Source organism: Nerophis ophidion, linkage group LG14 (assembly GCF_033978795.1).
Source record: "Nerophis ophidion isolate RoL-2023_Sa linkage group LG14, RoL_Noph_v1.0, whole genome shotgun sequence".
NCBI classification, from domain to species: Eukaryota; Metazoa; Chordata; class Actinopteri; order Syngnathiformes; family Syngnathidae; genus Nerophis; species Nerophis ophidion.
The window spans coordinates 35,456,723-35,473,933 of record NC_084624.1 but is presented as its reverse complement, the minus strand read 5'-3'; the positions used below and the strand labels follow the sequence as shown (position 1 = coordinate 35,473,933).

At 40.4% G+C, this 17,211-nt stretch overlaps 2 protein-coding genes across 3 annotated transcripts in view; one reads left to right on the top strand and one right to left on the bottom strand.

Annotated features, from left to right (window-relative positions):
* jmjd4 (jumonji domain containing 4) overlaps nucleotides 1–2,023 on the bottom strand; it is a 16,947-nt gene extending 14,924 nt beyond the window's left edge. The window contains exon 1 of one of the 2 annotated variants that reach the window (XM_061920550.1): nucleotides 9–2,023. In XM_061920550.1, the coding sequence (XP_061776534.1) occupies nucleotides 9–273 (265 nt within the window). In that variant the 5' untranslated portion in view covers nucleotides 274–2,023. The remainder of the gene's footprint in view (nucleotides 1–8) is intronic. The other variant, XM_061920549.1, reaches the window with a different exon arrangement.
* On the top strand, nucleotides 1,280–17,211 carry snap47 (synaptosome associated protein 47). Its single transcript, XM_061920552.1, has 4 exons — nucleotides 1,280–2,138; nucleotides 4,969–5,465; nucleotides 5,602–5,726; nucleotides 15,123–17,211. The coding sequence occupies exons 1-4, from the start codon at nucleotides 1,639–1,641 to the stop codon at nucleotides 15,267–15,269; spliced, it is 1,269 nt and encodes a 422-aa protein (XP_061776536.1). The 5' UTR covers nucleotides 1,280–1,638; the 3' UTR covers nucleotides 15,270–17,211.

Genomic DNA, 17,211 nt, shown 5'->3' with positions numbered 1-17,211 from the left:
ATATTTACCAAATTCTTGCAGCAGTTTCTGGAAATTAGGCTTCCCCTCCTCAGTCACCCATTGTTTCCTACACTTCCACTCTTCGGTGAATCTTTTGGAAAACATGCACGGGTGGTTGGGAAGCAAGTACTTTTTGAAAAACCTGGAATAGCCCAGCTCTTTATCAATGTAGTCGACAAAATGCGAGGAGCAAAACTGCTCGTAGGACTGCCTGGGGATTTTGACAAGGCTGCAACAGTTGCGGTACGCATCCCTGTCCATGTTGGTAAACATCAGCCTGGCTAGCCTATTTGCAAGGTTACCTGTTGGAAATGCTACAATTGGTCTGCCATGCACCTTAACTGTGAATCTAGATGAGTTCAAACATTACAGAGAAAATGTATATTTATGCACCATGGAGGTGACACCATTCCGGAGATGAGTTCGCGGTCCGTCAAAGAAAAACATATCCATTCTGCTTTACTTAAGTCTTTTACACTGTCAATGACATGTGTATAAAGCAGTGCTAATCATACAAAATAAATATAATTAATAATTGACAGTAAATACTTGTCCTCCTTCTGCTTGCTAGCTAAAGTGTTTGTCGAAAACGCAATGTGGTGGTAGGCCGGAAATACCGGCGAACATTCAAGTCGGACAGTAAACACTGTCGGACTCATCACGACGTATGACGTCACTTTTTTTTTTAATTTTTTATTTTTTTACACAAACATTTTTACACAAACCCTCCAACAACAGTATGATCATAAATACATATTTGAGTTAAGATAAATTCAGTTAAGATACATTTTTTTTATTTGATGGACGTTTAACCACCAAAAGTCATGATTTACAACGGGAAAACTTGTGAAAACGGTGACGTCACTTCCGAAAAACAAAGCATGAACTCTATTAGCATAATTAATGTATACGTTTTGATATGTATTCAACGGTTAAAATTGTATATGTTGAATCAATTGTACTCGAATATTTCCTGTTCCGACGGATTTTCATTTACCAGTCCGTCAGCAAATATTAAAATCGGACAGTATATCCTGTCACACTCAGGAGTAAATAAGACGTGATGGTGAGAATGTCACCAAAACACGAACTTTTCGGCCAGTATGATACCATCAATTCTGACAATTATTATATATTGTCATGTTTACAAAACTGTACCAATCAAACATTATGGCTGTTACGTTTAGCCCTGCGATAAGGTTGCGACTTGTCCAGGGTGTACTCTGCCTTCCGCCCGATTGTAGCTGAGATAGGCGCCAGCGCCCCCCGCGACCCCAAAAAGGAATACGCGGTAGGAAATGGATGGATGGACGTTTAGCCAGTCTGTCTGTTGATTTTCAAGTCGGAAATTAAAGACTGCGACACTTACTTCCGGAATAAACACTCTTAAAAACATACGCAGCCCAACAGCATGCTGGCACTATAGTTGTATTTAAACGCTAATGTTTGTTTTTTATTTAAATGGGTGATACAGGTTGGTTGGTTTCAAAATATATATATCTCAAATTGCTAATAACGGACGAGAAAGCTTCCATTGTTTTGACGACTTAGCTGCGACAATAACGTCGTGTGCGTGAAGCAGGTTGGATCCTTAAAAAACTAGCCCGCGTCCTAAATCAACCTGCAGAACCCCACACGATGAGCCGGGGCGTTTTCATCCACAGCTGGCCCGGCTCCTACTACATCAACTCAGACAAAAGATGGGAGAATGGTACGCTCTCCCTGAGCAGAACCACGCTGTGTTTCATCTCCAGCCAAACGAAGGAAAACCTTGCCAGCTTCTCCATCTCCAGGATCATGGAGATCAAAATGGAGTCGTCCAGCTTCATCTTCAGCACTCTGACAGTCTTGGAAGAAGGCAACGCCAAGCACTGGTTCGGTTCCTTGAAGCCCAATCGGGTGGTGGTTTATAACGTACTGGAGCATTTCTGGAGGGAACGCCTCTTGTCCCCCAGCTCACAGGCCAAGGGGCAAGCCGAAAATCGGACCTCCAAAGGCCGGGACCTCATCAGGCTTGTGGCTGGAGATCAGAGGCGACTGGAGGACACTGGGATTGTGCTGAGCCACCAAGGAGAGCAGTTTGACCACATGATGCAAGGCCTGGAGAAGATTGACTCGGACCTGGGAGTGGCTGATAAGTATGACCCTTTCTTCAATCCAATCCAATCCATCCATCCATTTTCTACCGGTTATTCCCTTTTTGGGGTCGCTGGCGCCTATCTCAGCTACAATCGGGCGGAAGGCGGGGTACACCCTGGACAAGTCGCCACCTCATCGCAAGGCCAACACAGATAGACAGACAACATTCACACTCACATTCACAAACTAGGGTCAATTTAGTGTTCCCAATCAACCTATCCCCAGGTGCATGTCTTTGGAAGTGGGAGGAAGCCGGAGTACCCGGAGGGAACCCCCGCATTCACGGGGAGAACATGCAAACTCCACACAGAAAGATCCCGAGCCCGGGATTGAACCCAGGACTGCAGGACCTCCGTATTGTGAGAATCCATTTTATTTATATAGCAGATTTAAACAACAATAATATTTCCAAAGTGCTGCAAAGCCATGTTAAAAACAATATTAAAAACAATATTATACTCCACCAATGACTGAATAAAAACAAAAAATAAATAAATATAAAACCAATATAAGATTAAAAAAATGTTAAAGGCTAAAAGCAATTAAAACAGTAAAATAGAAATCAAAGTGTATGAAAAAAAACACAGAGGACAAAGGACCACACAACTCACGTAATGTTAAAAGCCAAAGAATAAAAGTGGGTCTTAAGACGAGACTTAAAACATTCCACTGTGGAAGCAGTTTGAACATGGAGGGGCAGAGTGTTCCATAGTTTAGGGCCGACCACAGAGAAGGCCCTGTCTCCCCTGGTCTTTAGTCTGGTCTCGGGCACCACGAGCTGGAACTGGCTCTCGTGACCTCAGAGCGAGCAGGAGTGTAAATTTGGATGAGGTCCGAGATATACTGAGGTGCCAGTCCATGTAAAGATTTAAAAACAAACAGCAATGTTTTAAAATCAATTCTAAAATGAACAGGGAGCCAGTGCAAACTCTGAAGAATTGGGGTTATATACTGCCGTTTCCTGGCCCCTGTTAAAAGTTGTGCTGCCACGTTCTGGACTAACTGCAACCGGGAGAGAGCTTTTTGGCTGATGCCAGCATAAAGTGCATTGCAGTAGTCCAGGCGACTTGAAATAAAAGCATGCACGAGTTGTTCAAAAAGGTTAAAAGATAAAAACGGTTATACCTTTACTAAAAGACGAAGATTATAAAAACACGATTTTAAAACGCCATTGACTTGTTTGTCAAGTTTAAAATCGCTGTCTATAGTGACGCCAAGGCTGGTGACTTTGGCACGCACATAATTTTGCAATGGTCCCAAGTCAGTGAGGGCTGGACCAAAAAATAAAATTTCTGTTTTTCTCTCATTCATTATTAAAACATTCTGGGCTAACCAAGCCTTGACGTCGCATAGACAGTTTACAAGGGGTGTCAGGGGGCCGTGGCCTTTTGAAATCGGCATATAAACTTTCTTCAGCTCATCCATCCATCCATCCCTTTTCTACCGCTTATTCCCACTGCCCGACCCAATCCTTCCATTGCGTTGAACAGCCGTTGGGCTCCTTGAGTGGCTGCCATCGTCTTCCGAATTTGTCGATACACCAGAGCAATGCCCAGCCCAATCAGCAAGTGCCCCGTGATCACAGCTCCAAATAGGTAGATGTCTTCGACGTCCTCGATGGAAAGAGCTGAGAGGCACATGATCCTCCATGAGTTCCAGGAGTCCCGCACGTAACCCACAGCGATGGTTCCATCAGGGCAGCCAGGCTCCCCCAAACCTCTTTTTCTTGTCGAAAAGACTGTGTCAATAGCGTCAAGAGTCCAGCTGATCATATTCATATTGAAATTTGGATTAGAGGACAGCGCAAAGAAAGAGGCTTTTAAAAAGTTCAGACAAGGACAAAGACAAAGAGAGCAAGCAGGGAAGGAGGGAACGGAGAATGCGACCGCCCTCACCAGAGGCTAGGATGAATATACGATATATATTACGATATTTTGCCTTGGCCTTGAATGAACACTTGATGCATATAATCACAGCAGTATGATGATTTTATGTGTATACATTAAAACATTCTTCTTCATACTACATTCATATATGCTACTTTTAAACTTTCATGCAGAGAGGGAAATCACAACTAAGTCAATTGACCAAAAGTATATTTATGAAAGTTATTAAGCAATGGCACAAACATTCAAGTTATTTCCAAAACATGAAGTGCAAGATTGTCAGAGAAATTTTAAGTGTCGAATAAAAATGAGCTGCATAATAGGAAATCAAATAATATTCGTCCTTCACTATGTGGTATGTTACTACGGTTATTAAATTCTCTTCATTCTCTAGCAAGTGACTTTTCAAATTATGCTAAATATTAGCAGTAATGCTACTTTTTATAGCAACGCTTTTGCCCCACACTCGACAAATTACGGTTGTCTGTTCGACATATTCCCACTTGAAGCTGAACCACCGCCAGACGATGGACCCCATGCTGTTTTTATTGGGAATTAAGTCTTCCTTCATTTGTTACCAGATCCGCACCTTCTTTCTCGTACGGCTACGTTAGCAGCTAACGTTAGCCACGCCGCTACCTCTCTGCTGGGCGATGGCGTGTATGTGACGTGTGACGTGACAGTTCTGACGTATGTAAGAATGTGCGCCTGCTTGTCTGTGAGGAGAGACAGGAAAGAGGGAGAAGAGCCTGAAGGCCTGCAGCTAAAAGATACTGCGTGAGAACGTATACTCGAATATTACGATATAGTAATTTTCTATATCGCACAGAGACAACCCCGCATATATCATATATATCAATATATCGCCCAGCCCTACGATGAAGTGCTCTTTGTAAGAGAAAAGCTCTTACTATTTATTTAATGGAGAGTGTGTGTCTTGCAGGCTCCTGTCACACCTGGAGTCTCCTTCCTGGTGGCCTTTTGGGAAACTTCCATGGAAGATTCAGCAGGAAGCCAAGGCCGAGGATGCCGCAGTTGCGGCCGCCGCAGCCTACAGGGGCCCCGACAGGAGTAAGGTGATCGCAAGCATCCCGGCTGTCGTGTCCAAAGGCAGAGATTGTGACTTGAAGCCTGGCTGTCTCCTGGTGCTGGTGTCCTCGCTGGAGGTGAGGAACACCAGCTGCCAGCTGCTGCACTGCTTCCAACGAAACGAAATAGACGAAATCCAAGTGCACAGCCCGTACGAGATCACGGTCAGGCAGAGGTTTATCGGGAAGCCGGATGTTTGCTACCGACTCTTGTCTGCAAAGATGCCGGAGGCGCTGTCTGTGCTGGAGATGCAGTACAAGAAGAAGGTGGAGTTCACCACTGAATACGCTGCCTTTAAGGTTTCTCCTGCTTCACCTTCGTGTGTCCCTGAGGGCTCCATTTCCTGTGATGGTAAGAAGACTCATTGTAAATGTGACCACTTAGTGGCAGTATAGCACTGCCATGCCATCAAGGACACAAAGCATTGCCTGTTTCTCTTAACAGGACAACACATGCTTTCTCTCACTTTCACCATCTCCAACCACAGGTCTGTCACACAGGTGCCAGGACACGGATATTCCGATGGAGGTTGCCGCAGGAGAGCTGTCCCAGCTGCACGTGCAAGTAGTCCAGCCGACCGTCAGCCAGGCTGAAGCCCAAGAGCTCAAACAGGTGAAAAGAATGTGGACCATACAATAACTTGTATGGGACTTTCACTTCTAAAAAAAAGTAAGACACATAATGTAAACCAGGGGTCACCAACGCAGTGCCCGTGGGCACTAGGTTGCCCGTAAGGACCAGATGAGTAGCCCGCTGGCCTTTTCTAAAAATACCTCAAATAGCAGCACTTACCAGTAAGCTGCCTCTATTTTTTTTTTTTTTTATTTATTTACTAGCAAGCTGGTCTCGCTTTGCTCGACATTTTTAATTCTAAGAGAGACAAAACTAAAATTGGAATTTGAAAATCCAAGAAAATATTTTAAAGACTTGGTCTTCACTTCTTTAAATAAATTCATTTATTTTTTTACTTTGCTTCTTATAACTTTCAGAAAGACAATTTTAGAGAAAAAAATACAACCTTAAAAATGATTTTATGATTTTTAAACACAGAGACCTTTTTACCTTTTAAATTCCTTCCTTTTCTTTCCTGACAATTTATATCAACGTTCAAGTAAATTGATTTTTTTTTATTGTAAGGAATAATAAATACATTTTAATTTAATTCTTTATTTTAGCTTCTGTTTTTTCGACAAAGAATATTTGTGAAATATTTCTTCAAACTTATGATTAAAATAAAAAAAATAATATTGTGGCAAATCTAGAAAATCTGTAAATTCAAATTTAAATCCTATTTCAAAGTCTTTTAAATTTATTTTAAAATTTTTGTTCTGGAAAATCTAGAAGAAATAATGATTTGTCTTTGTTAGAAATATAGCTTGGTCCAATTTGTTATATATTCCAACAAAGTGCAGATTGGATTTTAAAACATGTCATCAAAATTCAAAAATTAATCTTGATCAGAAAAAAATACTAATGATGTTCCATAAATTATTTTTTAAATTTTTTCAAAAAGTTTCAAATTAGTTAGTTTTTCTCTTCATTTCTTTCAGGTGAATTTTGAATTTTAAAGAGTCTAAATTGAAGATAAACCATAGTTTATCTTCAATTTAGACTCTTTAAAATTCAAAATTAAATTTCAAAATTAAATTTTAATTTTTTTCGGGTTTTCTCCTCTTTTAAACCGTTCAATTAAGTGTGTTTTTTTTCATCATTTATTCTCTACAAAAAAACTTCAGTAAAAAGAAAAAAAAATGTACGACGGAATGACAGAGAGAAATAAATTTTTTTTAAAATATATATATAGATTTATTCATTAAAGGTAAATTGAGCAAATTGGCTATTCCTGGCAATTTATTTAAGCGTGTATCAAACTGGTAGCCCTTCGCATTAATCCGTACTCAAGAAGTAGCTCTTGGTTTCAAAAAGGTTGGTGACCCCTGATGTAAACGATGTAAGGCGCCCCCTATGGGTTGTGGTCAAAATGATTTTTGAAGTATGCTATCTTGTATTAAAGTTAAAGTCCCATGATTGTCTCACACACACTCGGTGTGGTGAAATTATTCTCTGCATTTGACCTATCACCCTTGATCACCACCTGGAGGGGAAGGGAGCAGTGAGCAGCAGCGGGCGATTTGCCCGGGAATCATTTTTGGTGATTTAACACCCAATTCCAACCCTTGATGCTGAGTGTCAAGCAGGGAGGTAATGGGTCCCATTTTTATATGACTCGGCCGTAATGTATACAGTACATCCTCAAAGTTTTATATTTATTAGACACATGAGTAATGACTTATGAACAATTACTTGCCAAGTAAGGGTGTACTGATTCGTTTTAACAACGATTCGATTCGATATTTCTGGTTGCCGATACAATTCAGGAATGACAGTATTTTTTTAGAACGATACAATCTGAAACGATTCAGTGAGTTGAAATCAATACAGTAACTTTTTAGCAAAATACATCAAGCATTGTGACTGTGAAATACATAGTGGATACCAGACACTGCAGGTGAATTTTCCTGTATTCCTGTTTTTTCTTGTAAGATAATTATTTATAAATGAATTATGGATACAAAGCAATAAGTAAACAACATTTAATTGCCAATGCATTCACATCTTATGTGAATAACGTGCAACCTACACTTAAGGTTGAATTAACAAGAGAAAACACTGTCTGCTCTGATTTTAAACATTTAAGCATTTTTCAATTAAAGTAGAGTAACCAACATTTTAAGTGTAAATTTACCTGTTAAATAATGTTCCCCATACGAAATCTGTTCTCTGCCCTCGCATCGCCGATGACAGACATCGTCTTAGATTTGCGGAAGTATGTATGCTCCCTCATCCTTGTTGATGGCGTCAGATTCCTAACTTCCATAGCATCCTTCATCCATCTCTTCTATGTTTTTCTTCCTCATGAAATTATTTCTCCTTGTGTTCCGGGAATCAGTGCGTCGCTTGCACCACTGTCACTTCCATTGTGTCGGCCGTGTCTTAAACTTAGAATTAGACAAATTTTAATGATCCACAAGGGAAATTGTTCAACACAGTAGCTCAGTTACAATGATGAAGAGTGTAAGGATGGAAAGGACCATGCAGGTATAAATAGACTGTTGACTATATATAGCAATATAAAATATATCATATCTGCGAATATATACAATATATACTTTATATGTGTACAGTATATTATATACAGTATACAGATATAGTATGTCAATCAATCAATCAATGTTTACTTATATACCCCTAAATCACTGGTGTCTCAAAGGGCTGCACAAATCACAACACGAACCACTACGACATCCTCGGTAGGCCCACATTAGGGCAAGGAAAACTCACACCCAATGGGACGTCGGTGACAATGATGACCCAGTGGGACGTCGCTGACAATGATGACCCAGTGGGACGTCGGTGACAATGATGACTATGAGAACCTTGGAGAGGACGAAAGCAATGGATGTCAAGCGGGTCTAACATGATACTGTGAAAGTTCAATCCAACACAGTCGCGAAAGTCCATTGCGAGAGTCCAGTTCAAAGCGGATCCAACACCGCAGCGAGAGTCCCGTTCACAGCGGAGCCAGCAGGAAACCATCCCAAGCGGAGGCGGATCAGCAGCGCAGAGATGTCCCCAGCCGATACACAGGCAAGCAGTACATGGCCACCGAATCGGACCGGATGCCCTCCACAAGGGAGAGTGGGACATAGGAGAAAAAGAAAAGAAACGGCAGATCAACTGGTCTAAAAAGGGAGTCTATTTAAAGGCTAGAGTATACAAATGAGTTTTAAGGTGAGACTTTAATGCTTCTACTGAGGTGGCATCTCGAACCGTTACCGTCTATAATGTCTATAACATATATACAACATATACCAATTACTATGTACACAAGACTAGGGAGGGCGTGGCGAAGCAATCTGAGGGTTACTGGTTCAATCCACACCTTCTACCATCCTAGTCACGTCCGTTGTGTCCTTGGGCAAGACACTTCACCCTTGCTCCTGATGGGTCCTGGTGAGCGCTTTGCATGGCAGCTCCCACCGTCAGTGTGTGAATGTGTTTGTTTGTTTGTTTGTTGGTTTATGTGAATGGGCGAATGTGGAAATACTGTCAAAGCGCTTTGAGCTCCTTAAAAAGGGGTAGAAAAGCGCTATACAAGTACAAACCATTTACCATTTACAATATTACAGTATATTTGGCAGCCCCAGCATAAAATAGAGAGTAAATCCAGCTAAAAATAGAATATGGACATTAAAAACAAAGAGAAGTAGCTGACATAGAAGGTGTCAGGTAATAGACGGATATTATCTATTGCTGTATGGGGAGTGATTATACAGCTGAATGGAGTGCGGAATGAAGGAGTTCTTGAATTGCACAGTGCGGGTGGTTTAAAGTTGTGTTGCGGCTTTATCTTTGTGTTGTCGTTTGTATTTATTGTGGCTTTTGAAATCATGCCGTAGTTGAAAGTAATGATTTTGAAATGCACGGCAGTGGAGAAGGAGACACACAGCTGTAGACACACGCTCAGACGCCTTCCTAACAAGCGGTAACAAACTCAGGGAGTCAAAACGCACGTTTAAACACTGAATACACATACACCCAAACTCTCACAGGATTCCATTCACTAGTGGACCACTCTCGCACACGTCACACACAACAGCACCACCTCTTAAAGGCACACAGATCGACTGGCCACAGATGTTAGATTATTGTCTTGTAACATTTGCGTTTGTTATGACCTTTCTGGCCCATGGTAGATATCAGCCATTTTTGTTTTGATTACGCCACAGACGGGAAACTAGACTTAACATTCAAAATTGTGCTAAACTTCATATAAATTCTGCCGTTCTTAAATACAAAGTTTTTCTTTTTCTAGCATCGATAAAATTAATCAATTCCCTCTTTAAGCAATCTTGTATCGATACTTATCTCTTGGAATCCAAACTTGCCTAGCACAAATCGATATACTGGAAATTTATGAATGTACATTAATCTATTGGTCTATTGATTAATTGATACACACTTTTTGCTAAGTCCTGCCTGTTTTCCTTAATGGCGATTATTTTTTTAAGACAATCCTGCTCGAATGTAACACACGTGCTTGTCAGTCCCTAATTTCAAGTCAATCCAATTTATTGGGTTTGATAAAAGCGCCGCGGTCTTGTTATTTTTCAGAAAACTAGTATCACATGTGCATGTTTTGGCAAAAAAGCTGCAACATGTGTCCTTGTTTTTTCACACGACGCTATGCTGCAGTTACTCTCACTGACTACTAGATTTGCTACTGCACTATCTCATTGGGTACACACAGTACAAGAGCTGTATCAAAATATCTGTCCTCCCAAAGACATTGCATCAGGGCAACCAAAATATCAGGAATCTCCTAAGTTAAGTATGATGTGTACCTAATATAGTGTCTGAGGTGGGTTTGACTGTGCCCGTTGTAAATAATCCTTTGGTTTTAGTAGCATATATTTTAATAGTTCCGTTCCAAGCCGCAGTGCATACACTGGGATTTTTTTCCCCCTCAGTTTTATGTAATGCTTCAAGCTTTCAAATAAAAAACAAGGATTTTGGTGAGACCACAAACCGAAGTCCGTGCAGGCTTTAAGGGCGGGAAAGAGACATGGTCGGTTCTTGTGGTGTGACTGCACGACACATTTGGGCTCTTAGAGACACGCAACATCAGAAAGGTCAGTTCGGAGATGGCATTTGGTTACATCATAAGTGGTATTGAGATAAATGAACTTAAAACAGGTAATTTTTTAACAATGTAGGTTTTGTTTGGCCACAACATTAGGTACACCTGGACTATCCAATCACATGTAATACAAGAGCCCCATTAATATATACCATTTAGAGGTAATACATACAAAATATATAGTTTTAATAAAAAAGAGAATATATAAAATACATGTATTAATTCAAAATCATTTAAAGATAATTTTATATCTATAATTGTACATTTTAACTTATGTCATGTCTTTATTGTAAAAAAATAAATTGTAGAAAAAAATCACTGTTCTTGTAATATTTTAGTTTCATACTGAGAGGTGTTTCTATTATTTTGCCACTGACCCAAACATCACATTTTACCACTGCAATTGACACCTTTCCAGTTTTACCTCAACAACTAAATTTTATAGTCATAAATAAAGTAGTGAAATTAAGCACAAGCAATACATTTTAGTCATAGATCAAAGATCCTCCCTAACTCCTGAAAAAATATTGAATCACAAGACTTCGAAATAACAGACAAGACACAAAACTACAGTAACTTTAATTGGCAACTTTCTGGCTTGAAGAAAAAGTAAAACAAATCTAGAAAATAAATTGTAGTAGTCAGTAACAGTTTAATTTTTAGACTAAGCGAAGTGAGAAATATGGAATAAATCAACCTGTGTCAGATTAAATCTGTCCATTAGGCTGCATTTAAAGATGAGTGTTCACACCTTGTAGAGCTGTTGGATCAGGTGCATAAACAGACAGTCAGTGCGACTGTGGTGAACCTTAACAAGACCTTCACCTAATCAAGTAACCATGCCCTTTACACCGCGTCCATGTCACAAACAAATTAACAACGACCTGACATTGGCAGAGACTTTGCTTGCTGTCTGGTCTGATAAAATATGATGATGATGATGACCAGGGACCTCATCTATTAAGAGTAGTGTGGATTTCGTACTAATAAAATGGGGTATGCTCATATCCAGAAAATTTCGTAGGCACAAACATTTTCAGATGTATAAAGGTGTGCGCACACATTAATCCAACCACATTTCTTTTGTACATCCCAATCAACGTGTAATCGAGCGCACATGTTGTACGCCCTGGCCATGCTCTGTCTAATTCTGTGCAAATATGCAAATCATATTTGAATTAGCCATATGCCTGAAATCCCGCCCTCCACATTTAGAAAACACATATAATGAGCAAGATCAACACATAAGAATATCACCGACAATGACATGTAGGTCCTTCTTGCTGGAGTGCAAAAATGTATTAAATTCCACTATTGTTGCAAGTTTGTGCAGCACTGCATGCACCGGGGGAAAACTGGTTTGATGTTTTACATTTACGCATTTAACATGAGTATACTTTGCACACAGAGACAATCAGAGGCATGTTAACCAGAAAACAAGCAGCAAGTCACTAACTTTAACCCCTGACTCGTAATGATGCTGGGAAAACGGGGTATAACATTTGGGGGGCACATAGGCTCAATGTGCATCAAGTGAATAATATTGGGACAATTACCTAAATACATGTACTCATCAAGAAGTCACAACTCTTACACAATGCCAGCTTGTAGTTAGTCCCCAACCAGGCAGTTACTTAGAATGTAAGAATCACATGTTAAACCAGGCCATATTACTAAAATGTTGCTTCATTGTTTTTGCAAATCACATATGATCTGTACATCGAGCGAATGAAAATGTTTCCTGTTGAAATTGACATAGTGACGTGACATATTAGTCATATGACGCTTTTAGAGCAATGTGTGTGCAGTCGATAGCTCCAATTACATTAGGAAAACCAGCTATTGGTGCATATTGCGCTTTAACATTGGCTCATTCGGCTGCATTGTATGGTAAATTGATATACTTTAAGAACATGCCTATAATTCCGTGCCGTGCGGCTGGCATGGGTTGGTTCAGGGTCGACTGGCAGAGTCCCCGTCAGATGCCAAGCTCCCTGTGGATTGCCCAAGTTGCAAGGAACCCCAGTGTGGTCAAAATCTTTATGGACACAGGCAGCGCATGGCCCCTCGCCTTGGTGTGTTCTTCAAGGTGTGTTAATAGTTTAAATGTCTTTGATGTGCACATCAATCAGTCTGAGGAATAATAGTTTGCACATGTTTTTATTTAAACAGTTACCCAGCGTCACCTTTGTGTGTCCCTATTTTATACACGTGTGCTTACGCCAGCCACAAATTTGATTTCCATGTTCAGCTCACGCTTGATACAAAAGTTAGATGATTATGGAAAAAATAATCAAACATTTTTGATTGCAATTGAAATCACGATTAATAACACAATTATTCATTAATTTAAAAACAAAACATTTTTTGTACTGTCAAAACGCAACTTTAAATATAATTGAAAAGAACAACTGGATATGAATTAATAATGACTAACCAAAAACAAATAAAGGTAATAATAGTAACAACAATACATTTAAATACGCAAAAATCGGAATGTAAAAAAGAAAAAAAAAAGAAAACTAAGATTTTCATTTTAAATTTTTCAAAATTCAGTTTTTTACCTTCTACACTTATTTTACCACCATTGACAGTGTGGTTTGTGTGTCATATATAAAATTTCATAAAATATTTGTTAATTAAATCCAAAAACCGTCACATGTTATCTATGGACACTTTTGACCAGCGTTTTAGTTCAAAGCATATTAATTGTGTAAATCTATAAAAAAGTTCTCTAAGTACATTATGATTGTATGAGGCACTTTTTTGAAACCTTTATTTTGTTAGTGCAGTTAGACCAAATGTTGCGCACAGCGCTGTTATTGTGAAGGGGGAAGTGTGCTGTTCTAAACTTGTGTAAAGGTGACCTGAGGCTGTTTGAAAGAAAGAAAAAAAGTGTGACCCCCAAGTTGCAACTGCTGTCCTGTTAGTACATTGATCTTACATCGACAATGTCTTTTACAACAACACACGAAGATGAGATGTGTTGTGGGTATATGGATTGTTCTTTCTAGCTTTGTTGTTTAGTCAGTGCAAGTGGCCGTCTTGACATTGTTTAGTTCAGGACAGGGTGTGGTTGACTGTTTTAGGGATCAATGAGCGGTACTGGACCCATATTTTCCCAACCAAATATTTCTTCTTCTCACAATGACAGCAAATCAGTCACTTTCATGTCAATTTTTGTGATATTCTGCGTTAACAGCAGATTTCGTTTTATTGGCCAATTCTGTGATTCTGTCCTCGGTTATGTAAATGTGGTAATCATAGGCCTTCCTTTTTTTTGTTGAGTTTAGTGATTATTGATCAGGCATACAAGTGCTGTTTGAAAAACTATCAGCCGTGTTGAGATCCCAAATTTCTAATTTACTTGCTTTTTTCAGTCATCCATTTCACTTTTACTATCTCAGGAATTTGCATTCATGTTGCGCGGCTCAGTAATATTTTTTTGGATTATAATATTTGTATGATCATGAGAAGCCAAAATCAAAATCATGATCGAAATTAAATTAATTGTCCAGCCCTACTTCATCCATCTCAATATTGCCGTGAAAAAGGGCATACACCAGGGACGGCGTGGTGCAGTGGGAGAGTGACTGTGCGCAACCCGAGGGTCCCTGGTTCAATCCCCACCTAGTACTAACCTTGTCACGTCCGTTGTGTCCTGAGCAAGACACTTCTTCACCCTTGCACCTTGCATGGCAGCTCGCTCCATCAGTGTGTGAATGTGTGTGTGAATGGGTAAATGTGGAAGTAGTGTCAAAGCGCTTTGAGTACCTTGAAGGTAGAAAAGCGCTATACAAGTACAACCCATTTATTTATTTATTTATTTAGTTTTTGTGCGTACGCACGCTTTATACATGAATCATTGAGAGATGTCAACTAAAACAAAAGAGAGGATTATCAAACGTTTTCAAGACAACAAATCATTACGCAGTGTCGCAAAAGATGTTGATTGATCACCACACTCCGCAACCCCCAAAGGGTCAAGCGGTAGAAAAAAACTAATAACATCCTCCAATACTGGTGATTCCATCATTTATTCCAGGTGTTGTATATAATGGGAGCGCTCTGCTGTTTTGCAAGCATCTTCCGAGTGACCCAAAACCTTACACTTCCTCTGCAACTGCTCCTTATTTCTCATATTCATATGCTTCATTATTATTATTAAATCTGTCTTTTTATTTGTGTCCTGTGCCTCGCTTGACCACAGGGTGTGTAATGACTTTAACAAACGTGTGTGCGTGCGCGTGTGTGTGTGTGTGTGTGTGTGTGTGTGTGTGTGTGTGTGTGTGTGTGTGTGTTTGCAGATGCTGATGCAGCTGAAGAACCTGGCTCTGGAGGCAGAAACGGAACTGGAGCGGCAGGACGAGGCGCTGGACGTCCTGACCAGCTCCACGGACCGAGCCACCATGCACATCGAGAAGCACACCTGCCGCATGAAGCGACTGCTGTGAGGACAGGCAACAGGCAGGGACATGAATACAATTATTTCCTCCTGGAGGTGAAATTATTTATTAGGACAGGCAGGGACATGAATACGATTATTTCCTCCTTGAGGTGAAATTATTTATTAGCTTTTTGTGCGACTCTTTCGCCATTATGGAATACTTGGCATCAATGAATTAATACATAATTAATTAAATTAACATGAAACAATATAAAGATAGACAATTCTTAGTGAAATGATAGCCCTTATTATTATTAAACCCGAATGTTGAGCATATAGTACAACGCGTTGCTTGGCAAAAACAATGCTCAAAGTGCACCCACTCGTCAGAAGACAAAGTTCATTATTCCACTGTTGCTTTATCGCAAAGACACGTCCATCATGTTGCATGTCTGTCAATGGACACACTACAGCAGGACACAAACACTACGCTGTGTAATATGAATACTGTAAAGCAGGGGTGTCCTCACTCTTTGACTTTGGGGCCACATTGGGATAAAACAGTTTGGCCAGGGGCCAAAGGCAGGCTGCAATTAAAGTATCAATATGCATACACAAATAAATGTTTGTGTACATATAGATATATATATACTGTATATATACTGCGATGAGGTGGCGACTTGTCCAGGGTGTACTCCGCCTTCCGCCCGATTGCAGCTGAGATAGGCACCAGCGCCCCCCGCGACCCCAAAGGGAATAAGCGGTAGAAAATGGACGGATGGATGGATATATTTAAGATAAACACTATATTGCCAAAAGTATTTGGCCACCTGCCTTGACCCACATATGAACTTGAAGTGCCATCCTATTCCTAACCCATAGGGTTCAATACGATGTGGGTCCACCTTTTGCAACTATTACAGCTTCAACTCTTCTGGGAAGGCCGTACTCAAAGTTACGGAGTGTGTTTATAGGGATTTTCGACCATTCTTTTAAAAGCGCTTTGGTGATGGCACAGACTGATGTTGGTCGAGAAGGCCAGGATCTCAGTCTATTTTCTATCGGGTTCAGGTCTGGGCTCCGTCCAGGCCAGTCAAGTTATTTCACAGCAGAACCTGTCTTTATGGAAGTTGCTTTGTGCACTTGTGCATAAACTGGACCGCTCCAAACTGTTCCCACAAGTTTGGGAGCAGGGAATTGTCCAAAATATTTTGGTATCCTGGAGCATTCAAAGTTCCTTTCACTAGAACTAAGGGGCTAAGCCCAACTCCTGGAAAACAACCCAACACCATAATTCATCTAAAACCAAATTTCATACTCGACACATTGCAGTCCGAAATGTACCGTTCTCCTGGCAACCTCCAAACCCAGACTCCTCCATCAGATTGCCAGATGGAAAAGCATGATTCATCACTCCATGGAATGTGTCTCCACTGCTCTAGATTCTAGTGGCGACGTGCTTTCCACCACTGCATACAATGCTTTGCATTGGACTTGGTGATGTATGGCTTAGATGCACCTGCTCAGCCATGGAAACCTATTCCATGAAGCTCTCTGTGTACTGTATGTGGGCTCATTGGAAGGTCACATGAAGTTTGGAGCTCTGTAGCAACTGACTGTGCAGAAAGTCGGCGACCTCTTTGCACTATGCCCTGACCCCTCTCTGTCAGTTTAAGTGGCCTACCACTTCGTGGCTGAGTTTCTGTTGTTCCCAATTTCTTCCATTTTCTTATAATGAAGCCAACAGTTGACTTTGGAATATTTAAGAGCGTGAAAATTTCACGACTGGTTTTGTTGCACAAGTGGCCTCCTATGACGGTTCCACGCTGGAAATCAGTGAGCTCCTGAGAGCGGCCCAATCTTTCACAAATGTTTGTAGAAACAGTCTCCATGCCGAAGTGCTTGATTGTATACACCTGTGTTCGGGCCAAGAGATTAGGACACCTGATTCTCATAATAATGGGTAGCCAAATACTTTTGGCAATACAGTTTGTATATATATATATATA

Coding starts and splice junctions, on each gene's coding strand:
- snap47 (XM_061920552.1), top strand. CDS start 1,639: ATGAGCCGGGGCGTTTTCATCCACAGCTGGCCCGGCTCCTACTACATC. Junction 2,139..4,968: donor GACCTGGGAGTGGCTGATAA/GTATGACCCTTT, acceptor TGTGTCTTGCAG/GCTCCTGTCACACCTGGAGT. Junction 5,727..15,122: donor AAGCCCAAGAGCTCAAACAG/GTGAAAAGAATG, acceptor GTGTGTTTGCAG/ATGCTGATGCAGCTGAAGAA.